The 13,269-nt window shown below is 42.3% G+C and overlaps 1 protein-coding gene across 4 annotated transcripts in view; it reads left to right on the top strand.

Annotated features, from left to right (window-relative positions):
* Window positions 1-13,269, top strand: part of mark1 (MAP/microtubule affinity-regulating kinase 1) — a 40,748-nt gene that overhangs the window by 19,236 nt on the left and 8,243 nt on the right. For all 4 annotated transcript variants that reach the window (XM_060880978.1, XM_060880995.1, XM_060881005.1 and 1 more), the window contains exons 3-10: window positions 2,294-2,347; window positions 8,153-8,201; window positions 10,530-10,595; window positions 10,684-10,754; window positions 11,893-11,949; window positions 12,043-12,279; window positions 12,665-12,784; window positions 12,959-13,058. In XM_060880978.1, the coding sequence (XP_060736961.1) occupies window positions 2,294-2,347; window positions 8,153-8,201; window positions 10,530-10,595; window positions 10,684-10,754; window positions 11,893-11,949; window positions 12,043-12,279; window positions 12,665-12,784; window positions 12,959-13,058 (754 nt within the window). The remainder of the gene's footprint in view (window positions 1-2,293; window positions 2,348-8,152; window positions 8,202-10,529; window positions 10,596-10,683; window positions 10,755-11,892; window positions 11,950-12,042; window positions 12,280-12,664; window positions 12,785-12,958; window positions 13,059-13,269) is intronic.

A 13,269-nucleotide genomic window follows, 5' to 3' on the forward strand; every position in this document is an offset into this window, starting at 1 on the left:
GGGTGTGTGAGGGTCAGTGTGGGTCAGTGTGTGAGGGTCAGTGTGGGTCAGTGTGTGAGGGTCAGTGTGGGTCAGTGTGTGTGTGTGTGTGTGAGGGTCAGTGTGTGTGTGTGTGTGAGGGTCAGTGTGTGTGTGTGTGTGTGTGTGAGGGTCTGTGTGTGTGTGTGTGAGGGTCAGTGTGTGTGTGGGTCAGTGTGTGTGTGTGTGTGGGTCAGTGTGTGTGTGTGTGTGGGTCAGTGTGTGTGTGTGTGGGTCAGTGTGTGTGTGTGTGGGTCAGTGTGTGTGTGTGTGTGGGTCAGTGTGTGTGTGTGAGGGTCAGTGTGTGTGTGTGTGAGGGTCAGTGTGTGTGTGTGTGTGTGTGAGGGTCAGTGTGTGTGTGTGTGTGAGGGTCAGTGTGTGTGGGTCAGTGTGTGTGTGTGTGGGTCAGTGTGTGTGTGTGTGTGTGTGTGTGTGGGTCAGTGTGTGTGTGTGTGTGTGTGTGAGGGTCAGTGTGTGTGTGTGAGGGTCTGTGTGTGTGTGTGAGGGTCAGTGTGTGTGTGAGGGTCTGTGTGTGTGTGTGTGGGTCAGTGTGTGTGTGTGTGTGTGTGGGTCTGTGTGTGTGAGGGTCAGTGTGTGTGTGTGTGTGTGAGGGTCAGTGTGTGTGTGTGTGTGTGTGTGTGTGTGTGTGTGTGTGTGTGTGTGTGTGTGTGTGTGTGTGTGTGAGGGTCAGTGTGTGTGTGAGGGTCAGTGTGTGTGTGAGGGTCAGTGTGTGTGTGAGGGTCAGTGTGTGTGTGAGGGTCAGTGTGTGTGTGAGGGTCAGTGTGTGTGTGTGTGTGTGTGTGTGTGTGTGAGGGTCAGTGTGTGTGTGTGTGAGGGTCAGTGTGTGTGTGTGTGTGTGTGAGGTTCAGTGTGCGTGTGTGAGGTTCAGTGTGCGTGTGTGAGGTTCAGTGTGTGTGTGTGTGAGGGTCGGTGTGTGTGTGTGTGCGCGTGAGGGTCGGTGTGTGTGTGTGCGTGTGGGTCGGGGTGTGTGTGTGTGCGTGGGGGTCGGGGTGTGTGTGTGTGCGCGCGCGAGGGTCGGTGTGTGTGTGTGTGCGTGTGTGTGCGTGCGTGCGTGAGGGTCGGTGTGTGTGTGTGTGCGTGAGGGTCGGTGTGTGTGTGTGTGCGTGAGGGTCGGGGTGTGTGTGTGTGCGTGGGGGTCGGTCGGTGTGTGTGTGCGTGAGGGTCGGGGTGTGTGTGTGTGCGTGGGGGTCGGTCGGTGTGTGTGCGCGCGCGTGAGGGTCGGTGTGTGTGCGCGCGCGCGAGGGTCGGTGTGTGTGCGCGCGCGCGAGGGTCGGTGTGTGTGCGCGCGCGCGAGGGTCGGTGTGTGTGCGCGCGCGCGAGGGTCGGTGTGTGTGCGCGCGCGCGAGGGTCGGTGTGTGTGCGCGCGCGCGAGGGTCGGTGTGTGTGCGCGCGCGCGAGGGTCGGTGTGTGTGCGCGCGCGCGAGGGTCGGTGTGTGTGCGCGCGCGCGAGGGTCGGTGTGTGTGCGCGCGCGCGAGGGTCGGTGTGTGTGCGCGCGCGCGAGGGTCGGTGTGTGTGCGCGCGCGCGAGGGTCGGTGTGTGTGCGCGCGCGAGGGTCGGTGTGTGTGCGCGCGCGAGGGTCGGTGTGTGTGTGTGTGTGTGTGTGTGTGAGAGTCGGTGTGCGTGCGCGAGTGTCAGTGTGTGTGTGTGTGAGGGAGGTGGGTGAGTGAGGGAGAGAGCAGCTGCAGGGGTTTGTGTCACTCTTCTGTATTGTATGTTCCTGTACAGATTGATGCCAGTAAAGCCCTCGTAATGCCCCAGAGTTCTGCTACACTATAACGTTTATCATTGTTGTACATTAGATTAGTCACATGTCGTATCTTAAACCACATCAGCAAGTCTGACCGAATTACATAACATACTGTTGGAGTGTGTTCATATGTTTATGCAAAAAAGCTTAGAAACGAGACCTTCACTGCACATGTTTTAGTTGTTAGCTACATTATTCTTATAGCTTCAGAGTAAAACTGTAAAAAGTGTCAACAATGAATGTCAGACACCAAACATGGCTGATTGTGTTTAACTGATTCTCCTTTATTCTACATTTTTGCTTGTCTGTCTTTTTGACTGGGCATTTTCCCTGTCTGCCTGGGTCTCTTTCTGTCTTGTTGCTTGTCTGTCTGTCTGTCTGTCTGTCTGTCTGTCTGTCTGTCTGTTTGTCTGACTGTCTCAGTCTCTGTCTGTTTTCTGATGTCTGTTCAGCTGTGGTAAGCCTACATGATGAACGTTGCTAATTCACACTTCCCTTTCTTTCAGGTTGCTGTGAAGATCATTGATAAGACGCAGTTAAACCCCACTAGTTTACAAAAGGTGAGCTATTCTTTTAATCCCATATTCATTGTTTATCCAGCTTTCAGCGTAAACTAAGTTTGCATGTATCGTGGCTCACGTGAAGTTTGAATCTAAAGTCTGAATCCCAGTAATTTTATCGGCTATAGAGTCCTCATGAGTTCATTAGTGATCTGTTTATAAAACATTTTAAGGCACAGTTGTCTTAGGAAGTGTGACTAATACAACACCTGTGATAATACACTGTCACAAGCATGTCACTGCTATGTAATGTTCGTTCAGGACGTTGTGCTGTTCAGACACATGAAGGACAAAACACGAGTCCACCGAGTCACATGTTTGAAAGTTGCCGTAAGACACGGCTGAATATACTGTATATTGCTGATGCTTCCGTGTGGACAATTTAAGTAGCAAGAAAGTGTGATGCACCATTTTTCTGTTACTATATGTCCCCATGAGATACTATTAATGTGAGAATTCTGTAAGAAGGGCACACCAGGGCTCCCGAGTGGCCGTGGGAATAGTGATCCGCATCCCAACAATGATATCTGTGGAATTTTCACACTGAGGCCTTGTGACACTGATACTAATCCATCACAGACCTTGAAAATAAGGACATTTCTTGAAAACTCCAGATCAAAAAGAAAAGATCTATGTATTATAATTAGGTAGAGGTCCCAATCTAAATTTTTGTGCATACATTGCATCCGTTGTAAATTCTGCTGGAATATTCAAAGCAGGTTCGTCAGGTCACTGTCCTTCACTGTATAGATTCAGTGGGTGTTTGGTGCTCCAGTTCATGCTGGTGTTCTTGATGATCAGCTGGCAGAGTAAAGCATGAACTAGTGTGACCTTTCACCCAGTTATCAGAGACGTGCAGTAAATCAAATCACCACTAACACTGAGGCTAACAATATCATACCATAGAAATATAATCAAAATCATATCATAACATAATAACATGCTGTCTGTTGTACATGATCAGTACACGCACTAATACATTTCTGTTTGGTATTGATTGAGTCATTTAGTATCTGCACAATGATCTGGTCAGTCACAAGCCAAAGCTCCAGATGTTCAGTTTATGTCACGCAGAGTCACACTGCCCCGTTTATTTGAGTAAATTCAAAACACGCTTATGCTGGAGTGGTTACTCGGCGGTTAAGGCGCTCTTATCGGAAGGCATTGGGTTCAAATCCCAGCACAGCCAAGCCACTAGCATGACTGGAGGCTTGACATGGAATTCATCTGTCCCCTTCTTTTCTTTTCATAGCGTCATCCTAGCAACCACATGCAATACCACATACTAATATACTGTTTAGTAATAATGAATGCAGTATAGGACTTTGCTTTTAGGACTGGGTAATATGACAATGTACTAGCAATATTAAAGTAGAAAAGTTTTTCGTCACACTCTTCGATTTAGCCAGGTTCATGATATCTTTTTTTTTTTTTTTTTTTTTTTTTTTACTGTTTCAATTTCGACTGTTACAAACTTTTGGTAAAGCTTCTAACAGAATCCTTAAAATTGTAAACTGTTAATATTTTATCATGTTAACATGTATCCATTTTGTGAAACTGTTTTTTTTTATTATTAAAATTTTTTACTTAATATTTGTAATTTTTGTAAAATTCATATTTTCTTTTAAATTAACAATGAATTTTCACGGACATTAAATAAAATGTCTATTTATTTATTTTTTATTGTAATTCATTCATTCATTCATTCATTTATTTATTTATTTATTTATTTTTATAGCTTTGCTGGTTCTGTGGTGCCAAACATGTAAAACCATGAACACTTAGATTTGCTCAAACAACATGAACAGGGATTTAAATGAAAAGAATTATATGCTGTGGTTAATCAGCTTGATCAGCTGTAGCACAGAGCACATGCATGCACCGTTTAGAAAATTAATTTCAGTTTTAAAATGAGAAGTTCAGCTCTTTATTTTCTTTTCAGTTTTTAATGAGCTTAATGACCGCTAATAACTCATTGGGTTTATTTACAGTCCTGAATTCAGTTTGCAAGTATTCCTGACCCTGTTAACTGGAAATGAGTGCAAAAACCAGACTAAATGCTAATGCAACAGACAACAGCTGATGGCCACAGGGTCCAGTATTTTTTTTTTTACACTGTAATTACATAACTTGGACTTGGCACACATTTTGAATTCTGGCAATGCCCCATTCTTTCCTTCCTCAGCATCACTGGAAGGTCGCAGACAAATCGTCAATCGGTTATAGTAAGGAACAGAATAAGACAATGGCATACTGCAGAAACAAGCCTGATATTTTCAAGCTGCAGTATGAAAATGAGCAGAAATGAAGAACCTCAGTTGTGTTATGTGATCACTCTGATTTAGATGTTCCACATAAAATGCTACATCCAAAGAAGGATTCAGGATGATCTCTAACAACGACACCTCACAGATTCAGTAGCTTAATAGACTGTTGCTATTCAGGGCTATACAAGGCTTTTCACTGTTGCAGTATGGAGCAACATAATCACAATATGCTATTTTTATCCATCTCGTGCATTCCTAATAGCAAGCATTCATGATCTGTGTCGTTATTTTGCTGAACCCTTTGTACCCCCTTTGGAACTTCCATGTGTTAGATTATGATCTGTTCCCTAAAGCTAGTTGTGCTAAAATTCCTTCTGGTTCCCATAATCATGTCAGCAAGGACAGAGGCCTGCATTTGTGGAGATGGAGTGGCTCATAAACACAAACCTGAAATGAGAATCCTGCGAGTTATTTTCATATCTCTGCTATATTTTTAAGGCTCTGGAAAATTGGAACATTTCCCAAAATAGCCATCAATAACATTGGATTTATTACGTAATGGATTTTTTGTGCTCGAACCAGTTTTCTGTCTGAGCCCATTTTTTAATGTAACTGAATGATTTAAACCTGTGTATGGTACACGGTTTTATTTTTTTCTTTTCTCATGTTCGTTATGATGGCTATATGATTAATGTTTGCATATCCATTCTGTGTGTGATCACTGGAGCGTTCCAGCCCTATCACTCTGATCTTCAATGCCTCATTCCCTGAGGGGATGATTAATGAGGTGCACACACACACATATACAGTGTTCTTGGCCCCATTTCTCACACTGTCAGGTCTAAAACAAAATGCAATAAGTTATGAAATGAATCAACCTTCAGTCTTCCAAGCTCCACAGTAAACACCACGAATCAAGGTATGAAGGGTTTTAATGCTGGTATTAGTGGGACTCAGTTGAGATACCCAGGACACGGCCATCATGCATGCTCTGTGTTGTGGTGGACTCTGGAAACAATTAAAAGGTTTAGGTTGACTTCAGGGAATTAAGGAATGCTTTTCTCTAAATGCGTCATTATCCTGTTTGAAGTTGCAGTGTGCTCTCCATATGTTTGCTCAGGGGTGAAAAGAACGACTGATTTGAATTTGTGCACTGTGCATCACCGGATTTATGATGCAGCACAACACAGTCTATGCTTTGCAGCATGATTATCACACATCCTTTGAAGAAGGCATGACCCTAAGTTTATATAAAGGTGTGGCAGTCTGTTGGTCTATATGAAGGAGGTGTGGCCGCTTTGTCGGTCGGTCTATATGAAAGAGGCGTGGCCTCTGTGCCTGTTGGTCTATATGAAGGAGGCGTGGCCTCTGTGCCTGCTAGCTTTGAGTGATGTGTACTGTCAGCTCTTTCATTTATGTAAATTGAAGCTGATGTTTTCACGACTCAGAACTGTGTCATTGTGCATGGATCAGCTTTAAATCTGTTGAATCATTGTTCTTTAATCATGTCTTTCATGCAGCTTGTTAATCACATTTAAAGATGTTCATACTATTGTTTCTGGAGAGCTGCACACTGCTAATCTTCAGAATACAGGTTCAGGCTGCATGAGATGATCTCAAACAAAAGCAGTGTCAATGAACACACTATCGGGAGTTATATTCTTGTCTGCTACAGACTGGTATGCTGTTGCGTCACTGTGGTCGAGTTTAGAAATATCTTTCTAAAAATAGCTGCTTGGATTTCTCCACATGTGACATGCAGCACCAAGCAGACAAATGTGTTTTATTTTCCATCTAACTGTTCTCCTTATCATGTTTACTCATATAAAGGAGACCTCTCGTAAGAAAGAGACACATTCCCATCAAGAGCTAGAGGTCCAAATCGTAGTACCAATAGTACCAATCATGTTTTAGATATTCCAAATCATGAGAGAGTAAATAATCCCAAATAAAATGAGCATATTCAAATTCAGCAGATGTAAAAACTGTTCAGAGAGACAGTCACTATCATCAGTAATATACTCTTATTAGGTAATCTCAAATCATTAACTTTTTTTTTCATAGTGGAATTGAATTCCAACCCTTTTGCCTCAATATTACTTGAACTGTGCTGTCCCAATGCTCTTACACAGAATAATTAGCATTTTAAGCAGATTTAGGTGAGTGATGTATGTTCTTATGGACTTCTATATTCTCTAAAGCCGTGATCCAACATAGAGCTGCTGATGCAGCTGCAATGGGTTGAAAATTCAGAGCTGTATCTGAAGATGTGCACCCAAGAACAAAATGTTTGTCTGACACCTTTGTCACGTGATAAATTGATCTGCCAGTGTGTATTGTTGGAGTTTGGTTGTCTGCCGTTGATGGAGTTGAAAGAACACTCCCCTTCTTATTGACCATTTGTTGCCCCCAACTTGTTCTCAGCCATTCGTTCTCTCTGGCTAAATCTCTCTTTTTGGATGGTGTTGGGCCTGTAGTGGTTTTGACAAGCTCTCTTAAAAATTCATCAGATTTAAAACTAGTCTCCTACAATCTCTTACTTGACAATTTATTGTGTCCTGAAAGCCGAGCACACAAGAATAAAGTACAGATCATGAGAAATTTATGTACTGTCCATGTCAGGCACTGCTTATCCTATCGTACCAGAGCAAAAGACCAGACTAGTGTTTACTGATTCGATGAACAGGCAAGACATTCATTTACTGTCATTCACAGAAAAAAGCCTTCTGTTGCCCTGGATCTAAAAAGGCGGTCTGTTTTGGCCTTTTGAATTGCAAGTCTGTTTGTCGAAGCTGTTAAGTCTTTGTGGTTAACATTTTACACTGCAGAGGAAACCAGTGCACGTGGTTCACATCCTACCTTTATTGTAAGCTGCTTCTTATATCTCTGACGACCCTAAATCTGACGCAGTGAGATGGGATATTTTACAGTAGCATATATTCATTTGGCATGTGTCATTTATTCAAAGCACGTACCAATGAGGGAGAATCGAATCCCAACATAAAGCTGTTAACAGAGTGAACAATATTTGGAGGAAGAAAAGATTGATTAAACTCTAAAACTAGAGAAAAAAATTCCCAAATAAAGGGTTTTTTTGAGAAACAGACCAGTGGTACACTGACTGGCACGTTTTTTGGTGGTGGGAGGAAACTGGTGATAACAGAATAAATTCAAGCAGGCATAGGGGACCAGGCATAGAAACTCCACTCAGATGATAACCTGAGGTGAGGATCAGTCCTGGTGCTGTGAGGCAGCGGTGCTTCACATTGCTCCACAGTGCAGCTAGTAAAGTTCTTTCACACAGTAAAACAGTACAGCATTCAGAGTGCTACCAATGCTTCAATCTTGCAAGAACCTGTAAGTTCTGTAAATGTGCAGTTTTTTGGCATTATGATTATTACTGTGTGAAATTCACTGCATGGTTCAGTATGTTTTCACATGTTGCTTTTTTTTTCCTGAAATTGCCATTGTATCATTAGTTGGTAGTAAAAAAAAAAAAACCTTTAAAAGAGCTTGTTTTTTTTTTTTTCCTCAACAGCTTTTTCGTGAAGTAAGGATTATGAAGATATTGAATCACCCTAATATAGGTAAGATTGTTTATTTACTGTGTGTTTTTAATAGCTTTGCCTTTGTCGTGCACCATTCAAAATAGGCTACAATTAAAAATCAAAAATGATTTACCCCCAATCGTGAAACCCATGAATTCATTCTGGTCCAAACTGTTACCATCAAAAGTCATATTTAGCTGAATTGTGAACACCTGTGTGCAGTTAGTGTCACATTATTTTAATATAAACACACATTGAGACCATTTAAAAATAATATAGAATATTGCACAGAATGTAGAACCATGATTCTGCCTGAAGGAAGAGACATCCACTTAAATTTAGTGACTGCATTAATCAGAGAAGCAACCATGAGGCCAAACGGAACCTATTATGAGCTGAAGTGATTCTCACTTCAGATGGGAGAAGCTGTTCATAGGACAGCCATAACCAGGCACTCCAGTGAGTAGTGAGCTGCATGAAATCCAGTTTGGAGTTGGTATGTTGGGGAATCATGGCAAAATGTTTGTGCTCTGATTAATCCAAAATCCACACAGAGCACTGGGTTTGAGTGCTAGATAGGGGCAGTGGTGGCTCAACTGATTAAGGCTCTGGGTTGTTGATTGGAGGATCGTGTTTCAAGGCCCAGCACAGCCAAGCTGCCACTGCTGGGCCCTTGAGCAAGGCCCTCAACCCCTCCCTGCTCCAGGGGTGCTGTATCATAGCTGCCCCTGCACTCTGACCCCAACCTCCTCAGTTTAGGTATGTGAAGAAAAGAATTCCACTGCACTGTAATGTATATGTGGCGATAATAAAGGCTTCTATGCCCGTTCTAGGCTTCTAGATGCTGTTGCTAGTATTCTGAGCATGTGTGTGTGCGTGCCTACGTGCACGTGTGTGTCTTTGTTAGCCACAGCCCAGCAAGAGGCCTCTGAATTACCCTCATAAAACCCCATCAGAGCCTGTGATGAGATTATAAAGACCCAGACCCTGAGAGCATTTAGCTGTTGCTGTGTCTTTTATTTCTTCTTTTCTGTTTTTTCCCTCTCCTCGCCCGGGCATGCCCTCTTATATATTTTTCATTTACCCCCTTTTTTCCACATTCTTTTTTTTTTAAACCAGCCTTCTCCATCTCCAGCCTCGCAACATATCTCTCCTCTGATTAGTTTGTGTCTCTTGAGGAACGGGGCTTGTTTTCCTGCTCTCCTCCTCAGCTCACTTTCCTTTATAATGCTGCATGTTTTCCTTTCTCAGTCTCTCTCTCTCTATATATATTTTAATTCGATTTGAACGGGATTGTGTTCCTAACAGAGAAGTATTTTGGTGGTGTGATGACCGGTAGTGAGGCACCATTTCAGCAGTTTTGTCTTCAGGCCAAGCTTGGCCTCTTTACTATTGATTGTGATGACGGGACATCTTTGTGTCTCCCTCGTGTTCTTTTTCCCGACCAGCACAGGAGACTGTGTGTATGTGTGTGTTTGCCTCTCTCTCTACCTAAAGCTGTGCTTACTTGAGCTGTAAATAAACACCTCTGTCTCACTGACACCTTTTATACCTTTGATATATTTTTTGATATATTTTGTAATGCCTCGTTTCTATAAAGGTGTTGTCGTTCATCCTTCCCTCTTTATCTCAGGGACGTGGTCACATGGGTGGCACACAATAGCAGCTGCCATCATAATTTCCACTGCAACTCCAACCTCAAATCACAGCTATGAGTTATTACCCCTGTGCAATCTAGCTGACTGGCTTAATTGTAAACAATCATTTATATTCTGTGTGCAGTGGTGTTTTAAACTTGGGGTTAGCCTTCTAAAAGTTTCTCTTACTTTGACAGAGCATGACTATAAACTGGGACGTGCTACTGATTCAATGTGAAGGGCATGGTGTATGTGTTTGGGGGTGAGTGTGTGTGGGTGGTTGAGCGAGCGTGTGTGTGGGTTGGCGGTGTGTTGGTGGGAGGTATTTGGCTATCTCGTTTTTGTTGCATTTTATTTATTGTTGTTTGTTTTAAACAAAAGCTAGAGCTTCTATAAAAATAAAAGCCCAAATATTTTCTTTTAGTTACTGAGGTTAAGGTTCGGTTTAGGTGCAGCATTAGTTGTATTAATAATTGTGTCAAAGGTTTTCTTAATGTCCATGTTATCAGGATTTTGTCTAGAGTATTGTGCACAATGGTACATGATGACTTTGTTCACAGAAGTTTATTTTCCAGGCAGAACGTCTCAGCAACTGATCCTTATAAAATAGATTGTAGCTGTGTTCCTTCATTTCCAACAAATAGATATGCTGGAACACAATTGAGCAGGACCATAGCAATTGTTCATTGTTTATCACAGCTATTATCCTCTTCTTGTCTCCTCTCTCCAGTTAAATTATTCGAGGTCATAGAAACCGAGAAGACACTTTATTTGATAATGGAGTATGCCAGTGGAGGTGAGTTTTAATGTGCTCAGTCCATCGTAAGGAATATGTACTGACACTGCTGCTTCCAGATATCTTAATAAGTGTGTGTGTGTCACAGGTGAAGTATTTGACTACTTAGTTGCACATGGAAGAATGAAGGAGAAGGAAGCCAGGGCCAAGTTTCGACAGGTGAGTGGATCATGATAAATCCAGTCATTTTTCAAAAATCTGGCACAAGCAGGAACTTGGATTGAACTTGCATTCATATGTCCATTTGGTAAAAAAATCAAGTGTGACAGTGATGTTAGCATAAATTCTCTAAACTCCCCTTACTGCAGAGTGTGTTGACCTTGTTCATTTTAATATGGAAGAAGTGTTCCTTTGTCTTATCTGGTGTTTAGTAAGGGTTGCTAGGTCTCAGCAACTCACGGCATGAAGAGACCACTCAGAGTTTCCAATAAGGACTTCAGAGTAAAAAGAGCACTAGCTTTGGTTTTTCCCAGTCAGAGGTCAGAAATGACTAGTTGCGAGTTTTAGCCCAACAGAGCATTAATTTCCAATTCTTTGCTTTAAAAGTGGATCTTAGTGGCTGGGAGCTATTTTTAAATTTCCCCCAAAAAAAACCCACCACTCACAAACTTGTTTTTTTCCATCTGCAACCATGTTCAGTTTTGTTAAAAACCATGACCCTGGCAATGCTGCATGTGGTTAACCATTATATATTCGATTTTATGAAATAACTTCAAGCTCTCAAGATTCTGCACTGTGTAAATAAAAATGGTCAACATTAAATTCACATTACATGCAATCAGAAAACAAGAATTTGTTTGTTAATCATTCAGGGTGTTTGTTTTGATGGTTCAAACATAACTCTAGTGTTCTGTGATATGTGCATTAAACAGTGCTGATTGCACAGCTCCCAAGTCTCTTTAGTATGTGTTAAGAACAATCAAATCGGAGCTACAGGTACTGGGTTTTTAAAGGTGTTGGTGCCCACAATTCTTTGGGCATTTTTGAAAAAAATGTCTTTTGTGTATGGCTTAAGGTGCACACAAACCACACACACACTGACCCCTAGTGGCGTGATGTGATGCTGCTGTAACATTATACAGAAATCATTACAACGCTTAAAGCTTGGCCTTTTATAGCCATAATATATGCATAATGTATATGCAGCTCTTCAATAATTAACTCATATGCTGTTGTTCAAATTCTTCATTTCAGTCAATCATAATTCCCCAAAATTGAATTTAGCAGTCTGCATTTTAGCACTTTTTAGCACTTTAGTACCCTGAAGAGGTTGATTGTGTCTCTGTGGGTCTTTCAGATTGTGTCTGCAGTGCAATATTGTCATCAGAAGAGGATAGTCCACAGGGATCTCAAGGTGAGTCAAGCTCCTCACGTGTCACTTCACGACCTCTTGACCTGCTTCTGTGCAGGTTTATTTTGTCCTCACTCTGGTTGTCCTTGTCTGCAGGCTGAGAACTTGCTCCTGGATGCTGATATGAACATAAAGATAGCAGACTTTGGTTTCAGTAATGAATTCACCATTGGAAACAAGTTGGACACGTTCTGTGGAAGCCCCCCCTATGCCGCTCCTGAGCTCTTTCAGGGCAAGAAATATGACGGGCCTGAAGTGGACGTCTGGAGCCTGGGGGTCATTCTGTACACACTGGTCAGCGGTTCGCTACCTTTTGATGGGCAGAATTTAAAGGTCTGTTTAATTTAAGTGTTTTTGATTTATCGTTAGTGTTGTTATTGTTTAGAAATTAAATAAATCAAGTTTAGACTTTTTTTTAATGTCTAAACATGATTTATTTAATTTGTCAGCCAAGAATTTTGTGTTTTCATTCTGGCCTTGAGCTACAATATTGTGTGTTTGTGTCAACATGTTAACAAATCAGACAAAGATTTGGTTCAGACCCACATCATCTTCCATTCTGATATCTGTGTGGCAGGAAGAAATGTAACTTTAAACGTATTTCTCTCTAAAGCATCTGTGGTGCATATGAATACATATGAATACAGTGAGGACTCTGTTAACCTGTGCTTGGCAGTGCAGTGTTGTGTGCTAACTGAGTGTGTCCTCATCATCCCAGGAGCTGAGAGAGCGAGTGCTGAGAGGGAAGTACCGTATTCCGTTCTACATGTCCACCGACTGTGAAAATCTACTGAAGCGACTTCTGGTGCTGAACCCAGGCAAACGTGGCAGTCTAGAGGTACAAGCTTTTCTTAGCTTAGAGTCAACACTGCAGTCAGAGTCACTACATCAACATATGTCTCGCCCTGGATTCAGCTTAGTTCAGGGATGTCACAGTTTTTCAGAGTTTTGCAAAGTTTCTTTATGTTGTGTAAGCCTTGACGTCTGAATAATTGTTTCCTTCATCCCACAGCAAATTATGAAAGACCGCTGGATGAATGTGGGTCACGAAGAGGAGGAGCTCAAACCATACACAGAGCCAGAAGCTGATTTCAGTGACACCAAAAGAATAGGTGCCTATGCATGTAGATGCGCACGCACATGCGCGCACACACAGATTCTATATATGTATATAGTATACAGTACAGTGTCTGAAGGCAAGCATGGTGGATGTTCCTTGCAAGTTTGGGGCTGTATTTGTGCAAATGGAGTTGGAGATTTGGTCAGGACTAATTTTGTCCTCAATGCTGAGAAATACAGACAGATATTTCATCATGGGAGGCA

The sequence above is a fragment of the Tachysurus vachellii genome, chromosome 1, assembly GCF_030014155.1.
Source record: "Tachysurus vachellii isolate PV-2020 chromosome 1, HZAU_Pvac_v1, whole genome shotgun sequence".
NCBI classification, from domain to species: domain Eukaryota; kingdom Metazoa; phylum Chordata; class Actinopteri; order Siluriformes; family Bagridae; genus Tachysurus; species Tachysurus vachellii.